The sequence below is a fragment of the Neomonachus schauinslandi genome, chromosome 10, assembly GCF_002201575.2.
Source record: "Neomonachus schauinslandi chromosome 10, ASM220157v2, whole genome shotgun sequence".
NCBI classification, from domain to species: domain Eukaryota; kingdom Metazoa; phylum Chordata; class Mammalia; order Carnivora; family Phocidae; genus Neomonachus; species Neomonachus schauinslandi.
In genome coordinates, this window is record NC_058412.1 from 108,211,265 (window position 1) to 108,235,686 (window position 24,422).

General features: G+C 53.9%; 1 protein-coding gene across 6 annotated transcripts in view; it reads right to left on the reverse strand.

Moving 5' to 3' along the window:
• Positions 1-784: 784 nt before the first annotated feature.
• The window catches only part of SMOX (spermine oxidase), a 37,708-nt gene continuing 14,070 nt past the window's right edge, over positions 785-24,422 (reverse strand). The window contains exons 2-8 of one of the 6 annotated variants that reach the window (XM_021689148.1): positions 13,561-13,794; positions 9,659-9,885; positions 5,414-5,587; positions 4,504-5,263; positions 3,654-3,814; positions 1,703-1,792; positions 813-1,263 (exon numbers count right to left, since the gene is read on the reverse strand). In XM_021689148.1, coding sequence (XP_021544823.1) covers positions 1,126-1,263; positions 1,703-1,792; positions 3,654-3,814; positions 4,504-5,263; positions 5,414-5,587; positions 9,659-9,885; positions 13,561-13,768 — 1,758 coding nt within the window. In that variant the 5' untranslated portion in view covers positions 13,769-13,794 and the 3' untranslated portion in view covers positions 813-1,125. Of the gene's footprint in view, positions 1,264-1,702; positions 1,793-3,653; positions 3,815-4,503; positions 5,264-5,413; positions 5,588-9,658; positions 9,907-12,677; positions 12,695-13,560; positions 13,795-24,422 lie in introns of those variants that run through there. The other 5 variants (XM_021689147.1, XM_021689152.1, XM_021689150.1 and 2 more) reach the window with 5 other exon arrangements.

Consider the following 24,422-nt stretch of genomic DNA (forward strand, 5'->3'; position numbering starts at 1 on the left):
GTTCTTTAAGGTTCTATGTGTGTGTGTGTCCATGTGGTTGTGTGTTGGTGTAAGGGTGCGGGGTGGTGTATCGTGTGGGAGTGAGTGTATGTGGGTGCGTGTGTGTACTCACACGTGTATGTGCATGCATGTACGTGTGTGCGCGCACACAGGTGAGTGTGTCTGTATGTGTGCACGTGTGTGCAAGTGGGGGAGGGGAGTGTGTGTGTGTGTGTGCTTTCACTCAGCAAAAAAAAGCAGAAAAAACTAACGCCCCCAACAAGTGATAGGCCCTCAGAATACAGCAGGTGGGCAACACTTAAGAACATCCCCCCAGAATGGCCAGACTATCCGCCTGCCCAGAAGTCAACAGCAGCCACCACCCCAAAGGCCAGACCTAGGGCCCCATGGCCAGGTGACACTCACTAATAATTAGTACATCTGAGCTTGACATGAAGCCACAACAGATGTCCCCTCCCGTGGAACTCACCTTCACTCCATGTGGCCAGGCCACCCAGTAGGGCTCTGAGAGGTCCAGCAAAGGGCCAGTGGGCAGCCACAGGCCCATCCCGGAGGAGCTGAGCTGAGTAGTGAGGAGCCCTGATCCCTGAGGGGTCTCGCCGGCAGGAAGGCAAACAACCACAAACAGACTGAGGTGAGGGGTTACTCCTTCCGGTAAGGGCAGATACCTTACGTCTGGGGACATAGCCAGGTCACAGCCCTCCCACCATCCCCTCACTCAAAAAGGATGAGCTAAAAAAAAAAAAAAAACTAGAGACACACATACACATAAAGAGGCTGAGGTAAACGGAAGAATAGAGAGAAGCTGAGGAGCATGGGAAGGGCAAGCCTCTTTTATTATCCCAAAATGCAAAGTATTGAAGGCACTTACAATAACAAGGCAGGGGGGGGGGGTCAGAGCACAGAGGTAAATCAACGGGCCCCACCCTGGTCACCACCCGGCATGGAGAAAAGGAAAAGCTACAGGACCAGATCTGAAGCCAGTCCGGGTGGCTACCTCTACCAAAGATACAAATCCAGTCTACAGAGGATTAGAAAATGAGGAGCACACAGCAGCGAGGGGCAGGGCTGGTAGTCACAAGTTAGTGGCTCTGTAAGGAACACGCTCGGCAGTGAAGAGGGCCCTCAGGTCCCCTGCTGGAAGAGGTCCCGGTACATCTCGATGAGACGGGCGGCCTCGCGCTGGCCAGAGAGCAGAGCACCATGGGTGGTGGAGTAGTACTTGCGGTGAGTGGCCTCACCCGAGAACAGCACCTGCATGGGCTGGGCCAGGGGACGGGGAAGTGAGGGTGGAGGAGCGAGAAAGGCTGGGAGGCTACCTGTCTGCCCCCGGAAACCGCCCCCATCCACACTACAAGTCAGACAGCAGGTACTGCTGCTTCCGCGGGATGAGGAGTTGCCCGTCCCACCTGGCCACCTTCCCCTGCTTCTTCCCCAGACATCCAGGCCTCAGTTCTTTCTGCTCAGATGCTGTTAGGAGTCCTGGTTGGTTCTGCAGTCTCAGAGGCTCATTGTATCTCTTATAGTGAACTCAGGGCTAGTGGTTTAACCTCCTAAGCCTTGATTTTGTCACCTGCCAAATGGGTTTGTACCACCTGCTTCTGAGGGTGGCTGTAAGGATTAATTGAAATAATGTATCTAAAGCACTTAGAACCTGGAAGAACATAAGCACTCAATAAAGTTAGGCGGTAATTTAACAAACCTTTATGGAGCCCCTATTAGGGTCCAGGGACTGTTCTGAGCACTTGGAAGATAAAAGGTGACCGGGCCGCTGCTTTGAGGAGTTTCCTTGCTGGTGGGGAAGCCAGACACGAAACCCAATTACTAAACGGCGTCATGTGTGACATGATGGGTGTTTGGGCAAGGTGCCGAGAGCCCAGAAAAGAGGCCCACTGTAAGGGGGATCACACAAAGCTTCCCAGAGGACAGGATCTTTGGGCTCCTTCTCAGAAGATGCGAGGTAAACAAACAGGCAAAGGACGTTTCAGGAAGAAGGAAAAAATGGGGGCAAAAATGCATCAGAGCAAGGGACAGTGAAATATTTTGGTACAGCCAGGGCTCACCCTCGAGAAAGCAAGCTGTCTACATGGGGTCCAGGCAAAGAACAAATGCTTGCATCCCAAGCTTGAGTTGGGACTTAATCCCACTGTATCTCAACCTGAACGTACAAAGGCACCAACTGGGGACCCTGTAGTATGTTGTTTCTCATTCAGCAGGTCTAGGGGGTGCTGAGAGCCTGCATTTCTAAGGCGCTCCCCCATGATTCTGACGCTGCTGGTCCACAGACCACACACTTGGCATAGGGAAGCTTTAACCCACCAACAAGGGAGCAGCCTGAAGAGGTAGTTGGGCTGGAGGAGGGCGGGGGGAGGCGTATTGTGGCAGAAGGCAAGCTGCCTCCTCCCACATCCATTCTCCTCTTTCTCCTCCGTCACAGAGCCCTGATTTTTAACCAGGTTCATTGCCATCCAGAATGGGAAAAAAAAAAAAAAAACGATGCCTCCCAACCTCTTCTGCAGCTGCTATAGGCATGTGACTTAGTTCTGGCCAATCAGCTCCAAGGGCACTGTTGCTTAGAGGCAAGTCTTGGGGCGGGGGGTGTTCCCCTCTTTTGCCTCCTCTGCCTGTCACAGCCTCGCAGCCCTCTAGAACCACAAAGTGGCCTGGAAGATGGAGCCAGGTGCCAGTGACGTTGGGTCCTGATACCTACCTCTGGATTTCCCCTTGTCTGATAGAAGGAAACTCTGTGTGGTTTTTAAGCCCCAGTTATTTTCATGTTGTTTCGCTTTGTGCTGTAGGCACTAGTCCTAACTGATGCCGGTGACAAGAGGTTTGGTTTTTAGGAGGGCGACTGTGGCAGCAGCGAGGGCCTCTTCCTCTCTCCCGCTGAGCACAGCCAGGCCACGCACAACACACGCTGGAAATCTTCACCACTTACACCAAAGAATTGTTCTAAATATCATTCTGTTCGGGTTTGAACATTTATTGTATGTGTGCGCTTGCTGGGGGAAACTCGAAATCCACTTTGTAAGACCAGAAATATATACAATTGTTTCTCTCAGATTTATTCTTTTTCTCTATGATTTATTATATAGTTGATATAATTTGGGGGAGGGTCAGTATTCTCAATTTTATTTTCTGAAACATATTAGGCAAAAGAAGTAAATAAATCATGTTGGGGAAACTTACTTCTGTGGAATCAGTGCTGTCCAAGAGAACTTTGCACGGTGAGAGAAATGCTTTATGGCTGCTACAGAACCCCACACAGCAACACTAGGCACACGTGCCTATCAGACTTGGGAAACGTGGCCAGTGCAACCAAGGAACTAGATATTTAACACATTAATTTCAATTTTAATTAATTCATTTCAATGAAATGTGGCTAATGGCTACCATATCGGACAGCAGAGCATGGAATGGCTCAGCTTCTACCAGCTCAATAAAGCGTTTAACATGTCAATTTTGACCCTAATTTTTCTTCCAGATGTTAAGTGCACATGTCCTTGTTTTCTCCTTCATCACAGGAGCTACTCCATCCGTCTCCGCTTCGCACCCCTCGGTGAGCACCGCCCGCCCTCTGCCCGCCAACCAAGCCCGCACCCAAAACACCTGCCCCCAGCCCCCCGGCCCTCCTCAGCCTGCACCACGCTCACCGCCATCTTGGAGCTCTCGGTGTACGGCAGGGGCTTGGCCAGCTTCTCCACGTCTGCCCCACTAGAGCCCACCTGCGTGTACGAATAGGAGCCTCGGAAGTAGGGGTTGCTGCCCCAGGCCGAGCGCAGGATTCGCCGAGGTTTTGGAATGTTGGGGTTCCCTGTTGGGGAGTTGGAAGAGCCAAGGGGAAGGAAGATAAGAAATGGCTAGACACAGAAGACACCCCTGAGCAGGCTACTGCCAGTCCACAGCCAGGGCTGCAAGAAGGCTAGGCCCCTGCGGGCAGGCATGGAAGACGCAGCAGGAAGGATGGATGCTGGGTGCTCCAGCTATTTACCCCCGCAGCGCCTCCTTGTGGACACCCCCGGCAAAACAGCTCATCCCTCCGGGGCCCTAATTTTCCCGTATGAAAAAATACTCCAGATCATCAAGTTTCCCCTTCCCACTTCAGGGGTTCTCGTGAGGCTCTTCTGGGGTAGTGGATGAAAAAAATGTTCAACTAAAAGAATCAGAGAGTGAAACGCTAATCCATCTCCTAACAGGACAGTATGAGTAGGAAATGGGCAATCTGAGGTTTGGGGGTGATACCTGAGTTTTTTTTACCATCAGCCCTCAGAAGAAACACAGCGCCCAAGGTTCTGAGTGTTTCAAGTTCCAGAGGGGGGCTGCGGGGAGGAGCCCGCAATCTGGGAGCCCGGGCGCAGTGCGGCGGCTCTCCCAGTGGGCGCGCCCCTCGGCCGGCAGGATCAGGGGCTGCGGGGAGCTACTGCTGGTGCAGGAGAGGCGGGGGGGGGGGGGGGGGGGGGGGGGGGGGGGGCACAGGCGGGGGCCAGAGGCACGGGGACACACCTGTGAACTGCCGCAGCATCTCTGTGCAGATCTCGGCCACCGCCTCGTCGTCGCACTTCTCCATGACGAGGGCCTCCTCCCCGCAGATCCAGCCGCTCAGCACGTGGCCGTAGCGCTCGGGCGGGTAGAGGACATCGAAGCCGCAGATCTTGCGGTACCAGAGCTCGGGCGGGTAGGTGAGGGTACGGCTCTCCGCCTCGTCCTCCCACACAAACTGTAGGCTGTTGCACTCGGGGCCCCAGAAGGGCTCCTCAAATTCCAGAAAGATCTTGTCGGTGGTGCCGATGCCCAGGCGGTGGATGGCAGCCACCTTCTCGGCGGGCAGGCCTGGCCGGAAGAAGCTGGTGTACTGCCTCTTGAGCACGCCCAGCGACACGGTCACGATCACGTGGTCCGCCGGGATCACCTCGCAGTCCTCACACTCCACCAGCACCGGCCACTGCTTGTCCTCATCCCGCCCATCCCCCCGGGGCTCCTCTCCCCCCTGGCCGCCCTCCCCAGCGTCATGGTTGTGGTCACCTTCGCCGCGGGGCTCAATCTCAGGGCCCCGGGGGCGGGCCGAGGCCTGGTCCCAGTGCACACAACGGACGGGTTTCCCCAGCTGAATGACATGGGTGGGGATGCCCTCGGCCAGTAGCTCCACAACCCGCATGAAGCCCGAAGGGATGATGTGGTGGGCCCCGGGGATCTCGGTCCACTCCCCGAAGGCGCTCAGGGACACCTCGTCCATGCTGTGGGAGCTACTCTCACAGCTCTCCACCTGTGGGAAGAGCCAGAGAGGAGCTAGGTGACCACCAGGGCCAGGCAGGGGTCGTAACAGGACCTCAAAGTAGTGCCATCCTGCTTGGACCCAGACTCCCCAGAATCGGTCTTCCTCCCACCAGCACCTGCTCTGAGTGGACAAGGATACCTTCAGGTACTGCTGGATCATGGCGAGCTTCAGGCGCTTGGTGGCCTCCGGGTCCTCAGGGTCATCCCTGATGCGGTTGCGCACCTCCTCCCGGGTGAACACCCCCACACTGTTCTGACTCTCAGCATTGACTGGTTTACCATGCCGGAAGAACTCCTGGGTCAAGTTATAGACCTGCCAGAGAGACCCCAGGAGACTGAAAACACACTCCCTCATCCCACCTCCATTTCAGACCAAAGAACCCCAACTCAGAAGTCCCCACCTTCCAAGTGTTCCCAGATACACTGAGCTCACGGCTCCTCTTGCTTGGTGAATCAACGTGGCACTGGGTGCCACACTCAGGCTGCACCAACAGGGCCAGTGTTCAGGCTGACAAGTTGCCCTGGGGCAGCCAGCCTCCTTGCTTCCAGATGGCCCTCTAAGACCCCCTGGGTCTGTGAGGGAGAGGGAGGGAGCCCTGGAGGCTCTCTTGCTGGGCCCTTGCTGAAAACAAAGCAAATGTTTGGTGCCCAGTGGGAAAGGAATCGCCCCCACCAAGGGCGCTATGTGGCCAAGCAGACCAACCACGGGGGAACCCAGGTCTGCACACATTTCCTTCTTCCCAGAACCAAATGCGCAAACCCTTTCCCTGCAACTGCTGCCCAAGTGTATCTGCTTCACCCTCTCCCAGGAGGGAGAGTCTGGAACTGTGCCCTGGCCAGTGTTTGTGGGGGAGAGGGAACAGAAGGAGCCCTGAAATCTGACCTCCCAGGAGACCCGCCCTGGCCCTGCTCGGGTCCACACAAAGCGCCCCTTTTACTGTGGAACCCAGACTTGTTTAAGCAAGATAGCCATGTTAGGGCAGGACGTGTGGTGGGGAGGGAGGCCCCAGTATGCCAAGGAACAAACATACATTTCACAGGCATATTTTGACAAGAACTCCAACCCACACCTTATCAACAGAAAGCAACAAACAGTCCCTTGGAGCCCGGTCCTATTGCGTCCCCTGCCTGCCCGGCACATAACTCCCACCAAACACTGGGCTAGTCTCCCTGAGGAAAGGAAGCTAGTCCTGGGTCAGGCATGGCATCCCCGGAAGGCCAAGTCCGAGCCCCAACATTCACTCAACAAACAGTTACTGGGCTGTACCCAACACAGATTATAATCATGAGCAAGAAGGAAAGTCCCCTGCCCTCGCTCAGATTGGGGAGATATCATAACTGAGCTGTTTCTACATGATGCGCTGTGATCGGGAAGAACCCAGAGGTTGTGAGATCAAGCCAGATGACCTTGGCTAGTTGGCAGCGAGAGAGAGAGGAAAAGATGAGGGAGAGGTGAGAGAATGTAAGTGGCTCAGGCTTGCCGAAATGGGCAGCGAGGAAAGAGAAAGTTACAAGAGATGACTTTGAAAAGGCAGGCAGGGGCGGGGCATGAGGGACTAAGAGTCATGTCAAGGACTCTGGACACTAGCATCACTGAAGGGTTGTGAGCATGAGCACACGCCCACTCTCCCTCCCAGGACACTGGCACATGTGGGCTCCTTGGCCAAACATCTGTGGCTGGTGTCAATTAGTGGTTTGTTTCCCCTCCTAAAGTGAGTTTGAATTTGGTCAGCGCACATTCATGGGAATGATGTCTGCCCTGTAACCCAGCCCTGGTACAGGGCCCTGGGCTGCTCAGTAGAGGAAGGAAGGTGACGCTGCCCATCCCCCACCATCCCACTCAAGGGAAAAACCTCCCCATGAGCTAGAAATATGAATTAAACATGTCTCTGAAGTATACAATATAAAGAAGAAAATGAGTTAAATTGTTTGCTTTTCCGACGTCCAGTCACAAGATGCTGGGCATTTGGCCTTAACTGGAGTTCTCAGCAAATTCCTCACCCAGTACCACTGCCAAGGAGTCAGGCTTTCGGCTTGCCTCCTCCTCCCTGAGTTTTTTTCCTCTGGTGATAGATAAGCAACATGGTAGCCAGTCCTTAGCTTATGTTGACTAAAGGCCGAAATGTGCAGCTGGGAGTGATAAATTTAGTCCATCTACATGATTCTTTGTGTCAACCCCCAACTGGGACAGCCTTCACTGAACATGGGTTTGTCATAGGGCTACAGTCTCCTGCCCTGGATTAAATTACATCTTCCCAATGTGACCAAGGGAAATGGCACAGGCCTGTAACAACCAATAATACTCACCCTGATTCTCATTAAGCACTTTATATCAGGATCTCATTTAATCCTCATGACGCTCTGAAGTAGGTTTAACTGCATCCATTTTATAGATGAGGAAAGTAAGAGTCCTCAGAGAGCCTCAACAACTCGCTCAAGATCATACAGCTCATAAATGGTAGAACTAGTATTTGAATCAAAGTAGTCTTGCTCCAGGGAGCATGACACTAGTGCACGAACTCATTTATTTGTTAACAAATAGAATGGATTCAAATGAGCAGCCCTTCAAAGTCGTCACCTTTGGAGGAAGGCTGCATATTTCTTATGAAGCCACCCTCAGGCAGGGCTTCATAGGCTTAGAGCGTGCCTCTTAGAATGGCCTCCAGCTCTGGTTAAGAGCCACACAAGGAAACCTCTCTTTCCTCAGGGTTAACACCTCTTCCTTCTGACCCAAAGCATCACTGCTCCAACTGATAACCCACCTTATCCATCCTACTCTCCACAACTCACACTCTTAGCTTTCAAAACTCAAGCCCACAAGCAGAAGCCGATGATGATCTACTTTTAAGCACATTTAAGAGTACAAGCAAGTCATAGACCCTGAGAGTCATTCTCAAGAAGCATCCATGCCTAAAGCACTCACAATAACCTGGAAATAAGGATGTGACTAATTCCCAGGAGACCAGAAAGGTCTACTTTGGAGAATACTAGTTCTTATCTGCTCGTTAACAATTCAGTCTCTTTGTACGTGAGTGAGAACACACAATACCATGGGATTGCACACAACATACCTTGTGGGTGCATACACAGAAGTCACGGTGTGACTGTAGCCCTATGACATTGAGCAAGGACTATCCCCAAGAGTCATTTCTCCTTTCCCATGCCCAAGAGACAGAAAATGTGCAATAGGTGCTTGTTGGTCAACTTGCTGACCTGGAGCGAAGGGTCATTATACTGCACATGACAAGCTATCAGAAGGCAAGACCTACGTGCTACCTTGCTTGTTAAGTGCAGTTCACAGGGCCACTGAAAGATACTAAAAACATGAACATTTTTTTTAAAAACCTGTATTCGATAAGGATGTGTGCCATTGCCACTTCTATCCAACACTGTACTGGAGACACCAGCCAGTGCAATACGGCAAGAAAAGAAATAAGTTGTCTTAGACTGTGCTGTCCAATACAGTAGCCACTAAACACCTGTGGCGATTTAAAAGTAATTAAATTAAATATTTAGTTCCTCAGTGTTACTAGCTACATTTCAAGAGCTCAAGAGCCACATGTAGCTAGTGATTACCCTACTGGATAATGCAGGTCTAAAACATCTCCATTATTGTAGAGAGTTTTACTGCACAATGCAGGTCTGAGGATTAGAAAGAAGGAAACAAAATTGCCATCTTTTTGTATAGTATGTACATAAAATTCCAAAATATTATTAGAATATAAATTAATATGTTAATGGCTGTAATATTAGCATGAAAATAATACTTTATCAAGGTAGCTAAAATCAATATATAATAATCAGTTATAGTCCTATACACTGGAAAAAATTAGAAGGTAAGTTTTAAAAAATTACCACTTGCAAGAGTACCCAAAAGCAATAACAACAACAATCACCACCCAAGCACCTACTAATAAATCTAATAAAAGATTTTTTTTAAGATTTATTTATTTATTTGAGAGAAAGAGAGAGCAGGGGAAGGGGCAGAGGGAGAGGGAGAGAAATCTTCTAGCAGTCTCCCTGCTGAGTGCAGAGCTCAATGTGGCCGATTCCAGGACCCTGAGATCATGACCTAAGCCAAAATCAAGAGTCAGACACTCAACCAAATGAGCCACCCAGGTGCCCCCTAATAAAAGATATTTAGGGTCTTTCTGAAGAAATATCTAATCATCTGTATCAATTGTCTCTTACCTAGTACTTCCCCACTCATCATCTTCATTCTATCCTCAGATTGTCCTGATTTTCCAAATACAGGGCCCAGAAAGTATGCAAAAACATGACCAGAATCACAGAAGACCCCACAGGTCACCCAACTCTCCCCACACTGCCAGGGTGCTCCCTGCCTCCCACACCCATGTGCCCAGTTGCCCTGCTAACACCTCACCTCGTTGTATAAATCACTGAATTCCTCAACCACGTCCTTGGGGATCCTGCAGCCACGGTTGGTGAGGTAGCAGGCCACGCCATTCTTGGAGTAGAGGCTGATGCGGCCCACGCTGCGCTCCCCATCAGTTGTCTCTTCAAGGAGGCCATTGGCTTCTGCTAGATGATAGATGGGATTCCCATGGGAGCCATGGATCCAGGTGGCTCCCAACTCAAAGGTGGCGTGTCCTGATGGTGACAACAACAGCCCTTAGAGGGGCAGGGACTTCTTCAGAGAGGGCCAGAACACCACCTCACCCTTCTTCTTCCAAGAGGCTCCTTCCATCCCCACAACAGGGCAAGAAGGGAGTTAGGTCCCAGTCTGGCAACTAATCAAAGTCTTCAGTGAAAAGTTCCCAGTGGTAACCACATGTGGCACAAAATGGATTCCGCTATTCAGCTGAGATAACTGCCACCCCTGAATGACTTTGTGATCTGCTCCAGAGTCACTTCACTGGACTAGTTAGAAGGCTCTCCTTTTCCATCCTACCTTTGTCTAACATAACACGAGACACTGGATCCTCCTTCCTCATTGGTGACCCTCCCTCAGGAGACACTCTGTGGGCACCTGAGGGTACAGTGGTCCCAGTGAAGGGAGTGAGGTTATCTGAAACACCCAGTAAGGAAACCCAGGAGGAGGGCCTCTGGCTCAAGGTCCTCATCTGACCTTACTCCAATTCCTCAACATCTCCAGTGGCCCCAGAGTCTAAACCCCTATCCCAGACAGAAAGTGGCCCCTCTCCCAACTTAGTCTAGGGCAGAGGAGAGACAGCAAACATTCCAGTCTGGAAGACTCCTCCCCAGGGTAGTCTAAAATAGACTTCCGGAGAAAACTAAGCTCTCTCATTCTAAGGCAGAAGAACATAAGGTGGCAGAACCCTGGGAGTCTGACTAGGGAAGGGGGCAACTCCTGGACCCAAGTTGAGACAGGGCTAGGGCTGGGGCTGGTTCTACCACCCCATCCACAACCAAGGCACCAGATGCTCTGAGGCATCTGTGCCTGGGCCTCAGTTTCCTCTTCTGATGCTACAGGGACTGTGGCACATTGTCTCCTTCCTTGCCTAGCTCCCAAGGAAGTTGAAACAATGAAAGAAGAGAGAGGAACATTTTTTTGTGTTTTGTTTTGTTTGGGAGGACTGACTCAAGATATGTGCAGTTAAATTTTTTGGCAAGATGATCACAATAATTCCTCCTATCCTTGTACACATGGCCCTTTGCAACGTGACCTTGCCAGTCCTCCCATCAATAGGTGGGGCCTATTTCCCCACCCCCTTGAATGAGGGCTGGCCTCTTGACTTGCTTTGATTAACAGAACGCAGTGAAAGTGATGTCTTTGGCTTCAGAGCCAGGGCCTCAAGAGATCTCAGGGCTTCCACATTCACCCTCTTAGAATGTGACCACCGTGGACAGGCTTATCCTGCTGGAGATGTGTGGCCCAGCCAAAAAGCCAGTGCCAACCACCAGACAAATGGGTAAGGCTGTCTTAGACAAACCAGCCCCGGTCAAGCCACCAGATGACTGCAGCTGAGTGGGAGATCCCAGGCAAGACCAGCAAAAGAACCACCAAGCTGAGTCTGGCCCAAATTCCTGACCCACACAATTTAAGCAAATAAACCGTGCTGTTTCAAGCTGCTACATTTGGGGTGATTTGTTAGGCAGCAATAGCTATCTGATACGCCATAATAGACAACAGTATCACCCCTCACCCCACAAAATGGACATTCTTTTTTTGTGTGCCTTCCCTCTCCTGGGTTGTTTCTAATTAAACCACCAGTTACTAAAAATAGCCCTGTATATACTATGTACCAAACACAGAGCAAGAGAAAAAGCAATCAACCTCCTGCTGGCAGCCAGTGAGAAAGAATTTACTCCTATCTCTGGAGGAGGCAGGAATGTGTATGTCCCTTTGTCCAGGAAAAGTGGCAGACGGGAAGGCACAAGAAGCTAAAAAACCCAGTGCCATGCCTCCAGGCTTGGGGTTCCCCAAGGTGTCTTGCCTGGTTTGAGCTCCCAAGAGAAGAAGGGAGCCAACACCTTGGGGAGGGGCCTGGGCCCTCCCCAGGGCATGCCAGGGAGCTCCAAATCCCACAGCCACTGGGTAGCGACATCCAAGCACGGGGCACCCTTCCTGGCTCGACACATGGCAAAATCAGGTTTAAGGTGAGCAGCCTGGGGTCGGCCACAAGGTCAGCATCCCACCTCTATTCGCCAGGCTCTGCAAGGAGGTGGGGTGAGCAGGCCCCAGTCTAAAGATATCTCCTGCCCTCTCCTACCTGCCCCTCGGCTGCTGTGATCCTTGACACCCCTGCATCCAAGGGCACCAGCACCATCTCCTCATCTGCCCCACAGTGTCCCCAGAGCCTCTGGCCTTCAACACCTGCCCAACACCCCCTGAGACTCACAGCCACCATCTCACACTGAAGCAGGCCCAACTGCAGCCCGGGCATTCAGCCCTTCGAGTCTGCACACACAACACATGCAGATTTGCCCTTCCCTGGACGTGCTCTCCCCACTCCTGGCAGGGTCTGCCTCGATCTTCTTCACATCCATCGCTCCACGCATATCGCCCCCGCCTTCTTCTGCCCACCCAACTCCGCCCATCACCAAGCTCCCCCAGGTCAGGAAGGCTTCCGCCACCAATAGATGGATAGATGGTGCATCCCCTCAGCTTCCTGCAGCCCCAAACTTCCGCCTCACTGCCTGTACCATGCACAGTGTGTCTCCGCGGTCAGCGACCACTGAGACTGGGCCATGTGTCCTCTCATCTGCTTCTGTGTCACACACTGAATGTCTTATCAAGACTCAAGAACCACAACTGGAGCTGCCCCTTCCCGAAGCCTCCCAGTCAGCCAATCAGATGTTGAGCAAAGAGTCCCAGGGCTTCCCCGCTGGCTGTCCCCAGGTTTACGAGTGCCTTGGATGGCACCTTCATCCTCACTGCCAGCACACTCCTATGTGTGCCAGCAGAAGACAGACGCAACTCATAGACGCCTTCCAGGAAACGCTCTAGAAGACTCCCAATGTGTCAAAGTTTCTGAAAGAGAAAAGGGCCCCATGTGTGTCCTCAGTCTCTGCTCGTTCTAAGCCTGACCACCTACGTCTCTGAGCCAGGTTCCACATCCATCAAATGTGGGCACATGATATCTGCATGGCCTTGCTGCCCCATGTGGGAATGGACCCAGATACAAAATCCTCTGGAGGGTCAATGTAGCATGTGCCTCAGGCCATCATGCGTGGTCCCTACCCACTCAGCCTCTCATTGGCCAGACCCCTGGCTGGGAAGCGCTGACCTCCAGCTGCATTTCAGGCAAGTTCCCCACCCGTTAGGACCCCTGGCAAAATCTGCCCACCCCTGGGGTAAGTCTCTTTCCTGGCTCCTTTCTCAAGAGTCTTCATTACTCTGCGACCTAGACCGATCCTCTTCCCAGACAATCCTAAGATCTGCCCATCACCCACAAATCCCATCCACCTCTACTGCCCTGAGCTCCTATTGCCCCAGGACTAGCTCTCAGTCATGATATACTAATTCACACTCAAGAGTTAATGACTAATACAAACTTACAGAATTCCTCTTCTTGTGAAGTAGAAACCGGTCCACCCACTGCCAAGAAGGTTTGGCTGGGTGTCCTCTCCTTCCTAAATACTGTGAACTCTAGGTCATGTTCCAAAACGAAGGCCAGAGCCCCATCCTGCCCACCTCAGAGGGTTGCTCAAAGGGCAAAGGAAGCTTCTGGCAAATGCCCAGGCAGCATGCATGATGGAACATTTATCGCAGGGAAAAACCAAAATAATGAGATTCCAGGCAGGGCCAGAGCACTGAAGGACAGAAGATGACCTTGGCCTAGGAGCTGGGGGGACACTCACCGAGTTTCACGCTCTGCACGCGGCCTCCGATGCAGCTGGAAGCCTCAAGCACAGTGACATCCGTGAAGCCCTGCTCCAGAAGTGCTTTGGCTGCAGCCAGGCCAGCCAAGCCAGCGCCGATCACCACCACACGAGGCTGTCCCCTTCTCCGTAGGCCACGACTGAGAGGGTCATCCGCACTGTCGCCACTGGATTCACAACTTTGCATACCGTCCGCACTGGCCTCCTAGGAACCTGCGAGGGGCAGGGGTGTCACGGCTTACCTGCTCTGCCTTCACTGCCCACATGCCCTAAGGGACACTCATGAGCTCTGTCCTCAAGGGGGAACCTCGAGCCCTCGGGCTCCTCCTGAGACCTGGACAAGAGGACCCAGGGAGAAGGACAGACAGAGGGAAGGAGAGAGGTGGGGAAGAGGCACCGTGGGCCCCCACATGCAAGCAGGACTACTGGGAGCCTGCCCCGAGCCCCCGAAATCCATCAATCCCATCCCAAACCTGCTCGGCACTGCCTCTTCCCCGAGCCTGAGACAAGAGCCAGTCAGGAAGGGTTGAGCAAAAAAGCCAAAGTCAGGAGAAGCTGACACTGCTGACCCTGAGCCAGCCTGCCCCAGCACAGCTGTTGTGGTCCAGCTCACACCAACCCCGGCTGCTCACACAGACCTTAGGATGCTCACATGGACCCCAGGATGCTCACACGGACCCCAAGACACTCACACAGACCTCAGGACTCTTGCACACACAGCGCTGGAGCCTCTACTTTCCCTCCCTTGCGTGGTTCTTCCCTGACACTCTTTCTCCTTTACCCCTTCTCTTCTCCTCTAGCTTTCTTTCGTCTTTCACAGCCTGAGCGAAGTGGCAATTTGGTGGGCAGGACATAGTCCCGCCCTCCCCCCAGAAAGTGCCACGAGGCCGGTATCGGACAAGCCTCTGCTATTCCGGGTAGGTCTCTGGTTGTTTTCCCCAGCCACCCAGCCCCTCAGTCACCGCAAAGCAGCAAGGAGCCCAGGAAACGGTGGACTGTGAGGACCCATGGCACCAGAGGCCAGACGTCAAATTGACAGTTACACTTAGCCAGCTTGTTCAGAGACGCCAGGCTAGGGAGCTGACGGCTGGGCGGCCAAGGGGGGGGGGGTCCCTGAATCGCCCTAGTTCTAGAAGAAGCTACCCTTCTATTCCCAGAGTGACCACGAGGGTTTGAAGGTGTCTGTGGGCCATCCCAAGGGGCCACTCAGCTCTGATCCCATCCCTGTTCCCTCCCTGACCCATGCAACTCTGATTCCAATTGTCTTTACTGAGGTTTCAGTGGCAGAAACTCCAGACTCTAATAGCGTCCAGGACCTAACAACACAGGAGGAAGGGTGGGCGGAAGGTGGCTGAGGGCAGTGGAGTGGACAGGGGACATAAAAAACTGTCTCCCATACCTAATAAAGCTCAGCATAATCCTTCCAGTGATGAAGCAGTCGCACCCCCAAGAATAAACCCAAGAGAAGCAGGGCATGTTCCACCAAAGAGACATGCTAAAGAAAATCCATAGCAGCTTTATTTATAAAGGCCAACAAACAGAAGCAGCCCAAAGGTCCAGCCATGGGAGAATGGATAAATAAATTGTGCCATGTGTAGCATTTTCGTACAAGGGAATATCCTTCAGCAATAAACAGAATGAAATTACTGATACCCTTGAAAGTTACATTGAACAAAAGAAGTCAGAGACCAAAGAGTACATAGTGTATGCCTCCACTTACATGAAGCTCATGAAGTGGCAAAATGAACCTGTGACGAGAGAAGAGAGATTGGGAGGAAGGGAATGACTGAAAAGCGTCAGGACGGAACTCTCTGGGGTGGAAGGAATATGTATCTTGATCCGAATGGTGGCCACACATTGTATATATAAAGATCCACTGACTTGTGGACATGTAAGATTTGTGCCATTTGTTATGTGTGTGTACCTCAATAACTATTCAGATATCCATTCCTGGCCCGAAAGCGGGGGGTGGGGGGGGGTGGGGAGGTGAGAGAGAGAGGGAAAGAGAAGAGAAGCGAAGCGAAGCTACACACCGACTTCCTTCTCGCGTCTCCTGGTCTGACCACTAAAGCTTCCGTCCCACGTTGAACCGCGCCCTCCAACATCTCTTTATCATAGGATTAGCAAAGGGGCCTTTTTCTGAATACACTGAGGCTGCGAAGCTGCTCCTCACGCCTCCCCCACCCGCTCCGCCTGCCGACGCCACACCTGGGCACCCGGGCTAGGACGGCCACGTCCCCAGACTCCCGCCCGCAAACTCCCTGCAAACCCCCCAGCCCCAGGCCGGCCACCGCTGTTCCCTAGAGGGCCGGAAGGTGGCGCCCGCGGCCCCTCCGAGGCCGAGTCTCCGTTGGAGGCCGGGGCTCCCCGCCCCCTTCCAGAAGAGTCCGGTCTGGCTCTGCCTTTCCTTCCTCCCTCAGGGCTCCTTCGATCCCTGCCCGCTCCCTCCAACGAGGTGCTGCGCGCATCTGGGAGCACGGGGTCCAGCGGCCCGCGTCCTCCCCTCGCACCCTGCCCTGGCCCGGGTTCTCCTTCCGGTGGACTAAATTTAGAGGGGAGGGTGTGGCTGCCTGCACCGGGGGCCCGCGCGGCCGGCGGGAGGAAGGGTCCGCGGGGCGACGCGGGCTGGTGTCAGGTTGGTAAACACACACAGGGTGCTCAGAGCTGCCGCTGACGCCACCTGCCCCGCACCCCGCGATGCGACGTGGAGCTGCCGCACGCCCCGCCCGCGTGCCTCGGTCCCCAGGACTGGGGGGAGGGGGGGCTGCCTCAGTCCTGGTCTCCGGGCTCCATCCGCAATCTCCCCCTCCCGCCCCCGCCCAGGGCCACCCTCCAAAACCGCCTCGCTTATACAATAAAGGAGGGGATTGCTTCAGAGGTCTCACATCCGACTGGTGACGACCCCTTTTTGGAAAAGTTCCAGGGGGTGGGGGGCCCGGGTGTGACTGGGACGAAACGGCGGGGGGGTGGGGGTGTCCCCACTCCCCTCTGAAGTCTCTTCACAGAACCCCCAATCTCCGTGGGCCACCGCGTCTGAAAACCCGGGGTCCAGTTAAGCTGGAAGCTGATAGAGGGAAAGAATACTTGGGGCGCAGCGCCTTCCCAGCGGGCGACATGAACTTCCTGGCTAGCCTCAGAAGGGGCCAGCTTGTCCTCACTACATTGTGATAGTCAGATAAGGCCCTATGTGATGTCACAAGATTGACAATATTTGTAAGAGCCTCAAGTGTGAAAATCACCTGTAAAGTTCTGTAACTAAATTATAAGCAGAGTGCCTCTGGGTGAGGGTTCAGAAATGCATGGTGGGAAATAGCAGGTGGGCAGTTTGCCTTTAAGAGGAACACAGAAAGAACCCCGAGCTCCCAATGTATCAGAGACCTTAAATTCAAACAGACAGCACAGGGGTGGAAGTAGGTAAGCAAGGGCCATGTGGGTCACCTACATCTCTGATCTTCACAAGGAACCCCACAGTCCAGTTCCCTCCACAGGCCTTGTCCCAGATGGGACTCCCAAGGAGCCAGAAAAGCCCTACACACAGCCCACAGAAGGCAGAGAGATGAGGAGTCCACCCCATGGCCCCCCATATCAACCCAGGGAGCCAACACACCCTGGGGTCCAAACGGAAAGGGACAGAGAAAACCATAGGCAGGAAGACCTACTGTGTGCCAGGCCCTCAGCTAAGCCCTGAACTGGACCTTCCAGTGCTCTGGTATCTCCAGCCAGGGTAGAGAAGAGGGGGTGAGAAGCAGCTTGTTTCCTGTTGGTTTGTGGCATCTTTTCCTTTCAGATTTTTTTTTTTTAATTTTATGAGAAAATGGCTTATTGAGGAAGAAGACTCACTTACTGCTCCTCCATGCCTGCCTGTCCTTCTCTCGCCTTTGGGAAATAAATAAATAAATAACATCCTCTCCTTGATCTGTATGCACAGGAGAAACAGAACACCCTGTACTTTTCGAGCAGATAAAGGAGAGAAGAAAAAAGTGCTGGTTCAGCCAGGCAGGGAGGAGGAGGAGGAGGAGGGGTGGGGGAGGAGGGAGGTGCAGGGCAACAGCCACTTGTCTTCTTGCTCCTGCTTCCATGGCAAAATGAGGGTGGGAGCCTGGAGCTCCCATATCCCCAGGCAGGCCAAGCCTGGTAGCTTCGAGAAATCAGGCCCCGCCATGGCATAAGCATCCCACCCTCATTCAGAATGCCCCACTGCCTGACCTCTGCTCTGGCCTGCAAGCCAGCGCCTCCCCCTGCTGCCCAAAGCCAACACTGCCCTGACTGAACCTGCCCAAGAAGCCAATCTGGAAAGCAGGCGGCAGCAGGGGAAGAAGAGAGGAACAGGGGTGCCTGGGTGGCTCAGTCGTTAAGCTTCTGCCTTCAGCTCAGGTCATGATCCCAGGATCCTGGGATCGAGCCCCACATTGGGCTCCCTGCTCAGCGGGAAGCCTGCTTCTCCCTCTGCCACTCCCCCTGCTTGTGTTCCCTCTCTCACTGTGTCTCTCTGTCAAATAAACAAATACAATCTCAAAAAAAAAGAAGAAGAAAAAGAGAGGAACGGAGGGAAGAAAGGCCCTGTCCCTGGGGCAGGGTCACCAAAGAAAGAAGGATGAAGACTAGCAGGCCAGGCCCACTGCACCTTCTCTCAACATGCTCACCAGTTTCATTGCATCCCCCTCAAACTGACCCTCCAAGAAGTGCCTCCTAATCGCCAAATACCAGAGACATGCTTTAGTGCTGGCCTCCTCCTGAGCCCCTCTTGGAAATGCCCAGAACGGAGCTGGGGACAGCTCATATCTCCATGTGCTTCCCCACCATGGTTAACACCGCTGGACCTCCAACCTGGCCCAAGGCTCCAAGCTGAATGCACCCTTAAGGGAAGACCGCCCTTATCCATCAGGTCAAGCCATGTCCAGCCCGCAGCCAGAATCACTGTGGCCTCCACTCTCCACTTCCCCGCGCACTCGCCTGCCTCCTCCCTCTGAACTGTACCCCTAGAGAATTGCTGGGCCTGCCCCAAGTGTCACCCAGGCCTCTCACTGACCAGGAACCTAACCCAGCAATTCACTGAGCACTAACCATGTACCAGGCATGGGGAAGGCCTCGGCATGTCAGCCCTTTAGCCTCGGGACCCAGCTGACCTTTCTGGCTTCAAGTCTCGCTCAGACGCCACCAAACATACACACATACCCCAACTTCACTGAAGTCTTGGGATCCCCAGCGCTGCCCACCTGAAGCCCTAGAGGAGACACCCCTCCCTCACACGCGTCAGAGAAGCAGGCTCTGGCCTCTGTTAACACGCACACCCTCGTGCAGGGCTTGCTCCACTGATGTTTCCCGAAGCAGCTGACCCCCTGGAAATGTGCGTTCCTTGCACTAGCTGGGCTCCGCGATCACCCCCATACACCCACCCAGCCCCCGCCGCCATCGCTCTTCTGTTCCCAAAGCAGGGACATCTCACCCCAGGAAATCCTGTGCTGCGATTCAGTAATGAGGCTGCAGCCCCACAACCACCGAGTAGGGTGTGGTCCCAGGCTACACGGGGGACCCTTCCTCAGGCCGTGGGGGTGAACCGCAAGGACGGTCAGTGGCCCAGCTCGGTGCAAGGCGCCACTTCCTCCTCAGGACTGGAGTCCGCTTCAGCTCACCCGGCAATCGGCAGGTCACTTCCCGCCCCCCACAGTGGCCACTGCCACCAAGAGCCAGTTTCCCAGGTGCCCCACGCCCTTCCAAAGTCTCCCCTCACCAGAAACAAAAAGCCCTTACCATCCTTGGCTCCCCTCTAAACACAGGCTACTCCCAAATGTGTCTGCCTCACTGTCCTTTTCCCAAGGTCACCTCATTGTGAATGACCCATTTCCGAGAGAACAATATGGCCAAGGCAGTTAGCCCACCTGGCTCACCTCACCTCACCCTTAACGGTCCAGACTCCAGGTGAAGCACTCCAAAATGGGCCCACCACTTCCGATCAGTTGCCTTCTCCCTTCCTATAAGCCCCATGTTTGCTCCTGCAGGGCTCTGGGGGCCACCTGGACCCTCCCCTAAGCAACCTTGGGGACTTGGAGAGTATCTCTCCTTCGAACAGATACTCCTAGTGCTCAAGGGCTGCAGCCCTACCTCAGTTTCCCTGGAGGGACTCCTCTCTGCTTCAGGTTTCTAACAGAAGGGAGGGAGGGGGAGGGAAGCTGGGGGGCTGGTCCAGGGGAATCTCTTTGGACTGCCTGGCAGGTCTGGGGAGGGATTTGGATTCTCCTGGGCCCCCCAGACAATGCAATTATTCTTCAAATGTAAAAAACGCCCAGAAATCCCAGACCAGCTGCTTTGCACAGTGACCCAGACAAAGGGGCTCTGTGTCTGCACATGAGGCCCCTCCCAGCCCTCAACCCCAGGGAGGGGCTGGGCCCAAACTCCTCCCAGACAGACCCTCCCCAGGCCTCCTCACCCAGGCCAGGCAGCCAGGAAGTGAAAGAGGGAGGGCCAGGCCTGGCCAGCCACAGGGGCATGAGGGTGGGCAGTGAGACGGTCTAAGCATGGGGACAGGGCAGCGGCAGCCTGGGAGCCCAGTCTTTCACTTACCAGGTGACCCTAGACTAGTGTCTTCCCTGGCCAATACCTCTGAACTCACCCCAAGGATGAGCACCGGCACCCCACCTCCTGGACATACTGGTTTGAGCCCCATCTGATGCTTAACTGCCTCATTTAGTCTTCCAGCTTTCCCATTTGTAAAATGGGCATCAGTACCGCTATGTGGTAGGACAGCTGGGAGGATTCAATGAGACAGCACAGACAAAAGGCGTGGCCCTCTGCCAGGGCCATCTCTGAGAGAGCAGAGAGGTAGGAAGACCCCTGAAGAGACCAGGACAGAGATGGGAGACCTGGGGGCACCATCTCACTTCTAGAAGAACCCCAGTCAGCGTCTGAGCTCAGACCCAGGCCTCAGCCTTGGCCCCAACCCTAGTATCAGATGAGACCTTGACCCTGACATCAATCAGAGTACACCACAGCCTATGTTTCGCTGACCTCCAACTCTGAGTCAGCCTACATCCTACCCAGTTCTGGAGGGTCGGGCATCAGAGACAATGGTCACCAGCTAACCCCAAGCTCATAAAAGGGACAAGGCGTGGGAGCCTCATTCCACAGAGCACACCCACCAGCAGTGTTCTCTGGCTCTCGAAGGCCAATGTGGGGAAAGGGCTCTGGAGGCCCCATCTTCCTTACTAGCACTTGGACTTCTCTCCCAACACAATGTCTTTGTTAGCCATCTTTCTTCCTCATGACCAGATGTGTAAAGTCCCTGAAAGCACAGCTTTAAAAGTCTTTGTAAGCCTTTTCAGGAGAAGCTGGGAGCCCACTCCGCATGGAGAGAGGCAGCCCTAGACAGGGTGTCCAGGGGGACAACACCAGTGGCATGGCCCACACAGGCAGTGGTGGGCAGGAGAGGGAGGCCTTCCTGGAGACATAAGCACTGTGGTCTGGCCTCTACTTCCCTTGAGGCTCTGCAAGGCACGACAGATCCAGGAGGATTGTTCCAGGACCCCAGCTTACAGCTGCCTACAGAGACAGACCGTGGAGATGACCCAACCCGGGCTAGAAGCCTAGCTGGGGGTGGAGGAGGGGAAGCAAGCCTGGAAAAAGCCAGAGAAAGGGTAGAGTCCTTCTGATGGGCATAAAGCTCAGCTGGCAGTCTGAGAGAAACGGAGGTAGAGATGGGCCAGGGCAGAGCCCGGGACTATACTCCTGCTCCCACAGCCACACTCAAATGGCTTTGCCCCACACCCCGCCCTAGATATCCCACCCTGAGCAAAAGTGAGTGAGTGGTTCACACTCTGACCATAGATCAGATCAGGGGCTGGTCATGACTGCTTCTAAACAATCAGCGATGAGCCTTTCCAAATCTGGGCCAGCCCACCAGCCCAGCTTCCATCTCCGACCCCCGCTCCCCATAGCCCGTGCCCTGGGGCCCCATCTCTGTGCCTGACTGTGTGCACACATCATCTCTGGCCAGGTAGGCAGCCACCTCTCTGCAAGCAGGGCCCACGGTCTTCCCCTCAGATCCCAGAGCTTCCAGATGCAAGCAAATACCATGACCTCCCCCCACCGCGCCCCCGCCAGCCCAAAGAGAGGTCAGGGGGCTGAGATGATGACTTCCACTCCTGGAGGCTCCTAGAGAAGATGAAATTGCCCCAGACAGCAGCCTCTGCCCCAACCAGGGTGGCCTTGGGAGACTCCAGGAGCCCTGAAGCCTCAGTTTCCCCTTCTGTAAAATGAGAATAATAAAATGGCAATAATCCCTATTAGCCAGCCTCCAGTGTCCCCCAGCAAAGTCCTAAGGGCACAGATCTCACTGTGGCTCCCTTCAGCAGCCCTTAGGAGGGGATCCCATGGCCTGGATTTCCTCCCTCTGAGCAGAGAACCTCATGCCCAAACTGTGAATCCCCCTCCAGGAAGTCACCAACCACCCAAGTGTAAGAGACCACAGAACTGATCACTGTCCTAGTGACCACACTGTTGTGGGACTGCCTTTGGTGATACAGACCAGATGAGGGCAGAGGAGAGCTCAAAGGAGATGGTGCTCACAGTGACTCACTCTTCTGGGAGGAAGCTCTCCTAAAAGGGTGAACTTGAGAGAAAATTAGCCTCAAGCCCAAGTTACCAGCCCTGTTTTGAGGCACCCAAGTCACTGTGGCCCTTGAGGAACCTCAGAGAGGAACCCTCCCTCCTCTACTCTCTCTCTCACACACACACACACAATCACAAAAATATACTTCCTTATGGTTCACTTGATGATCTAGCGTGATAAATAGTCCCTCCTTTGAGGACAGGCTATAGCACCATGGTTTTCATACAGGCCCTCCCTGGGATCAGATCACTTGTTTTTTAATACCAGTAGTTTGAATCTTTACCACTAATTAGATGAGTGACCTATAAGCCTCGGTACCTTCATCAGTAGAATGGGGATAAAGCGTGCCTGCCTCACGGAGCTGAGTGTGACAGTGCAAAATACCTAGCCCAGAGCCAGGCATGTAGCAGCCATAGTTCTTATGTTTGTTTTCCTACAGGCCCAAGTGCATGCTGGTCAGGGTCATGGGCCGGTGGGGAGGGGACGGGGAGGGTGGCCTGGGCCAGGAGACCAAATGTGGTGGAGATGGGGGAAGTTGAGCCAGTAGAGAAGTCACAGACCCTCCTGCAAGATGACTTCAGAGCAAGACCTCCAGAGAGGACCGCCCCACCCCACAGTGACACTGACACAGTCTGATGACAGGAGAGGAACAGAGCATTAGGAGAGAAGGGCCACCCCACTTACGGGGGATGCTTGGACCTCCCAGGCAAGGCCTGTGAGGCTGAAAGCGCAACAAAAAGACAATCCATGTGGTCACCAGCCTCCAAGATGGCCCTCAATGACCCTCGTCTCCTACTACTTGTACCCTAACATAGTCTCCTCCCACGCTGGCCTGTGTAACCAAGAGGATATCATAGAGGTGACAGAGCATGACTTCTGAAACTGGGTCAGAAAACACCCTGTGGCTTTGACCTTGCTCTCTTGGACTGCTTACCAGAGGAGAAGCCAGTCACCACCTTGTGAGGACACTCCAGAAATCCTATCAAGAGGCCCATGATGCAACAGACTGAGTCCTACCAACAGCCAAACCATCTTGCCAAGCTGTGAGTGAACCACCAGGAAGCAGATCCTCCAGCCCCAGGCAAGCCTTCCAGTGAGTGCAGCCCCAGCTGACATCTTGTCTCAACCTCCTGAGAGACCTCAAGCCAGGAACACCCACCTAGACTGCTCCCAAATGCCTGACCCACAGAAACTGTGAGGACAGTAAGTAGCTGCTTTAAGCTACTATGGTTTGGGGTCGTTTGTTATGCAGCAATAGGTAACTAACACAGTCAGCAATTCTGTCTCCCCAGAGACCCCCAAGGTAAAGACCCCCCTAGGCAGACTCCCCATTTGACTCAGGATACCAGCTCCCTTTCTTTCTGAAATGCAGGGCTGTGTTGGAGTGAAAGAGAGGCTGGCCCAGGCCCTACAACCTACAAGCCCAGGAGACAGGAACTCTTTTCCCAACCAGTGCATTAGGCTCACCTGGAGATTTTTACAAATGACCAGTACCCAGCCCCCATGCTGGGTCATTTATATCAGACTCTTTGGGATGGGACTGAGCATTGTAAGGGCCCTATATGATGCTACATATAGCCAAGGCTGAGAACTACCACTCTAGAGCAGGCTCCCAATGCAGACTCCAGGCCAGCCCGGAACATCCAGGGTCCGCCTGTGCAGGATGAGGAGGCAGAAAGAACAGCCAGGCCAAGCAGTGCCTAAGATCTACTCCCTCCCCCAGGTTGGGCTGAGGGTCTCCCTCTACCTCCCCTCCCCTACTTCCCTGCAATGCCAGCTCCACGCCTCTAGTGCACCTCAGGCCGGACAAGTCCAACTCTGCCCATGAGGACTGCTCCCTTAGAGAGGACCCAGCGTGCAGGACAGCGTTGAGCTCGCAGTGGTCCTGCGGAAAACTTTATTTTCTCACCTATCAAATGGTGATTGCCATCATATCTGCTCTGCTCTCTCATGGGTCCTAGGCTCCCCCTCAGATGTCTTCAGAGAGATTTATATGTTTTGCCTCCCCCGAAAGACGCGGCCCCGCCTGGCACTGCATTAGCCCCGGGGGAGGACACAGCAATGGATTAAAGAGAGAAGGTACGGGGCGCCTGGGTGGCTCAGTTGTTAAGCGTCTGCCTTCGGCTCAGGTCATGGTCCCAGGCTCCTGGGATCGGGCCCCGCATCGGGCTCCCTGCTCGGTGGGGAGCCTGCTTCTCCCTCTCCCACTCCCCCTGCTTGTGTTCCCTCTCTCGCT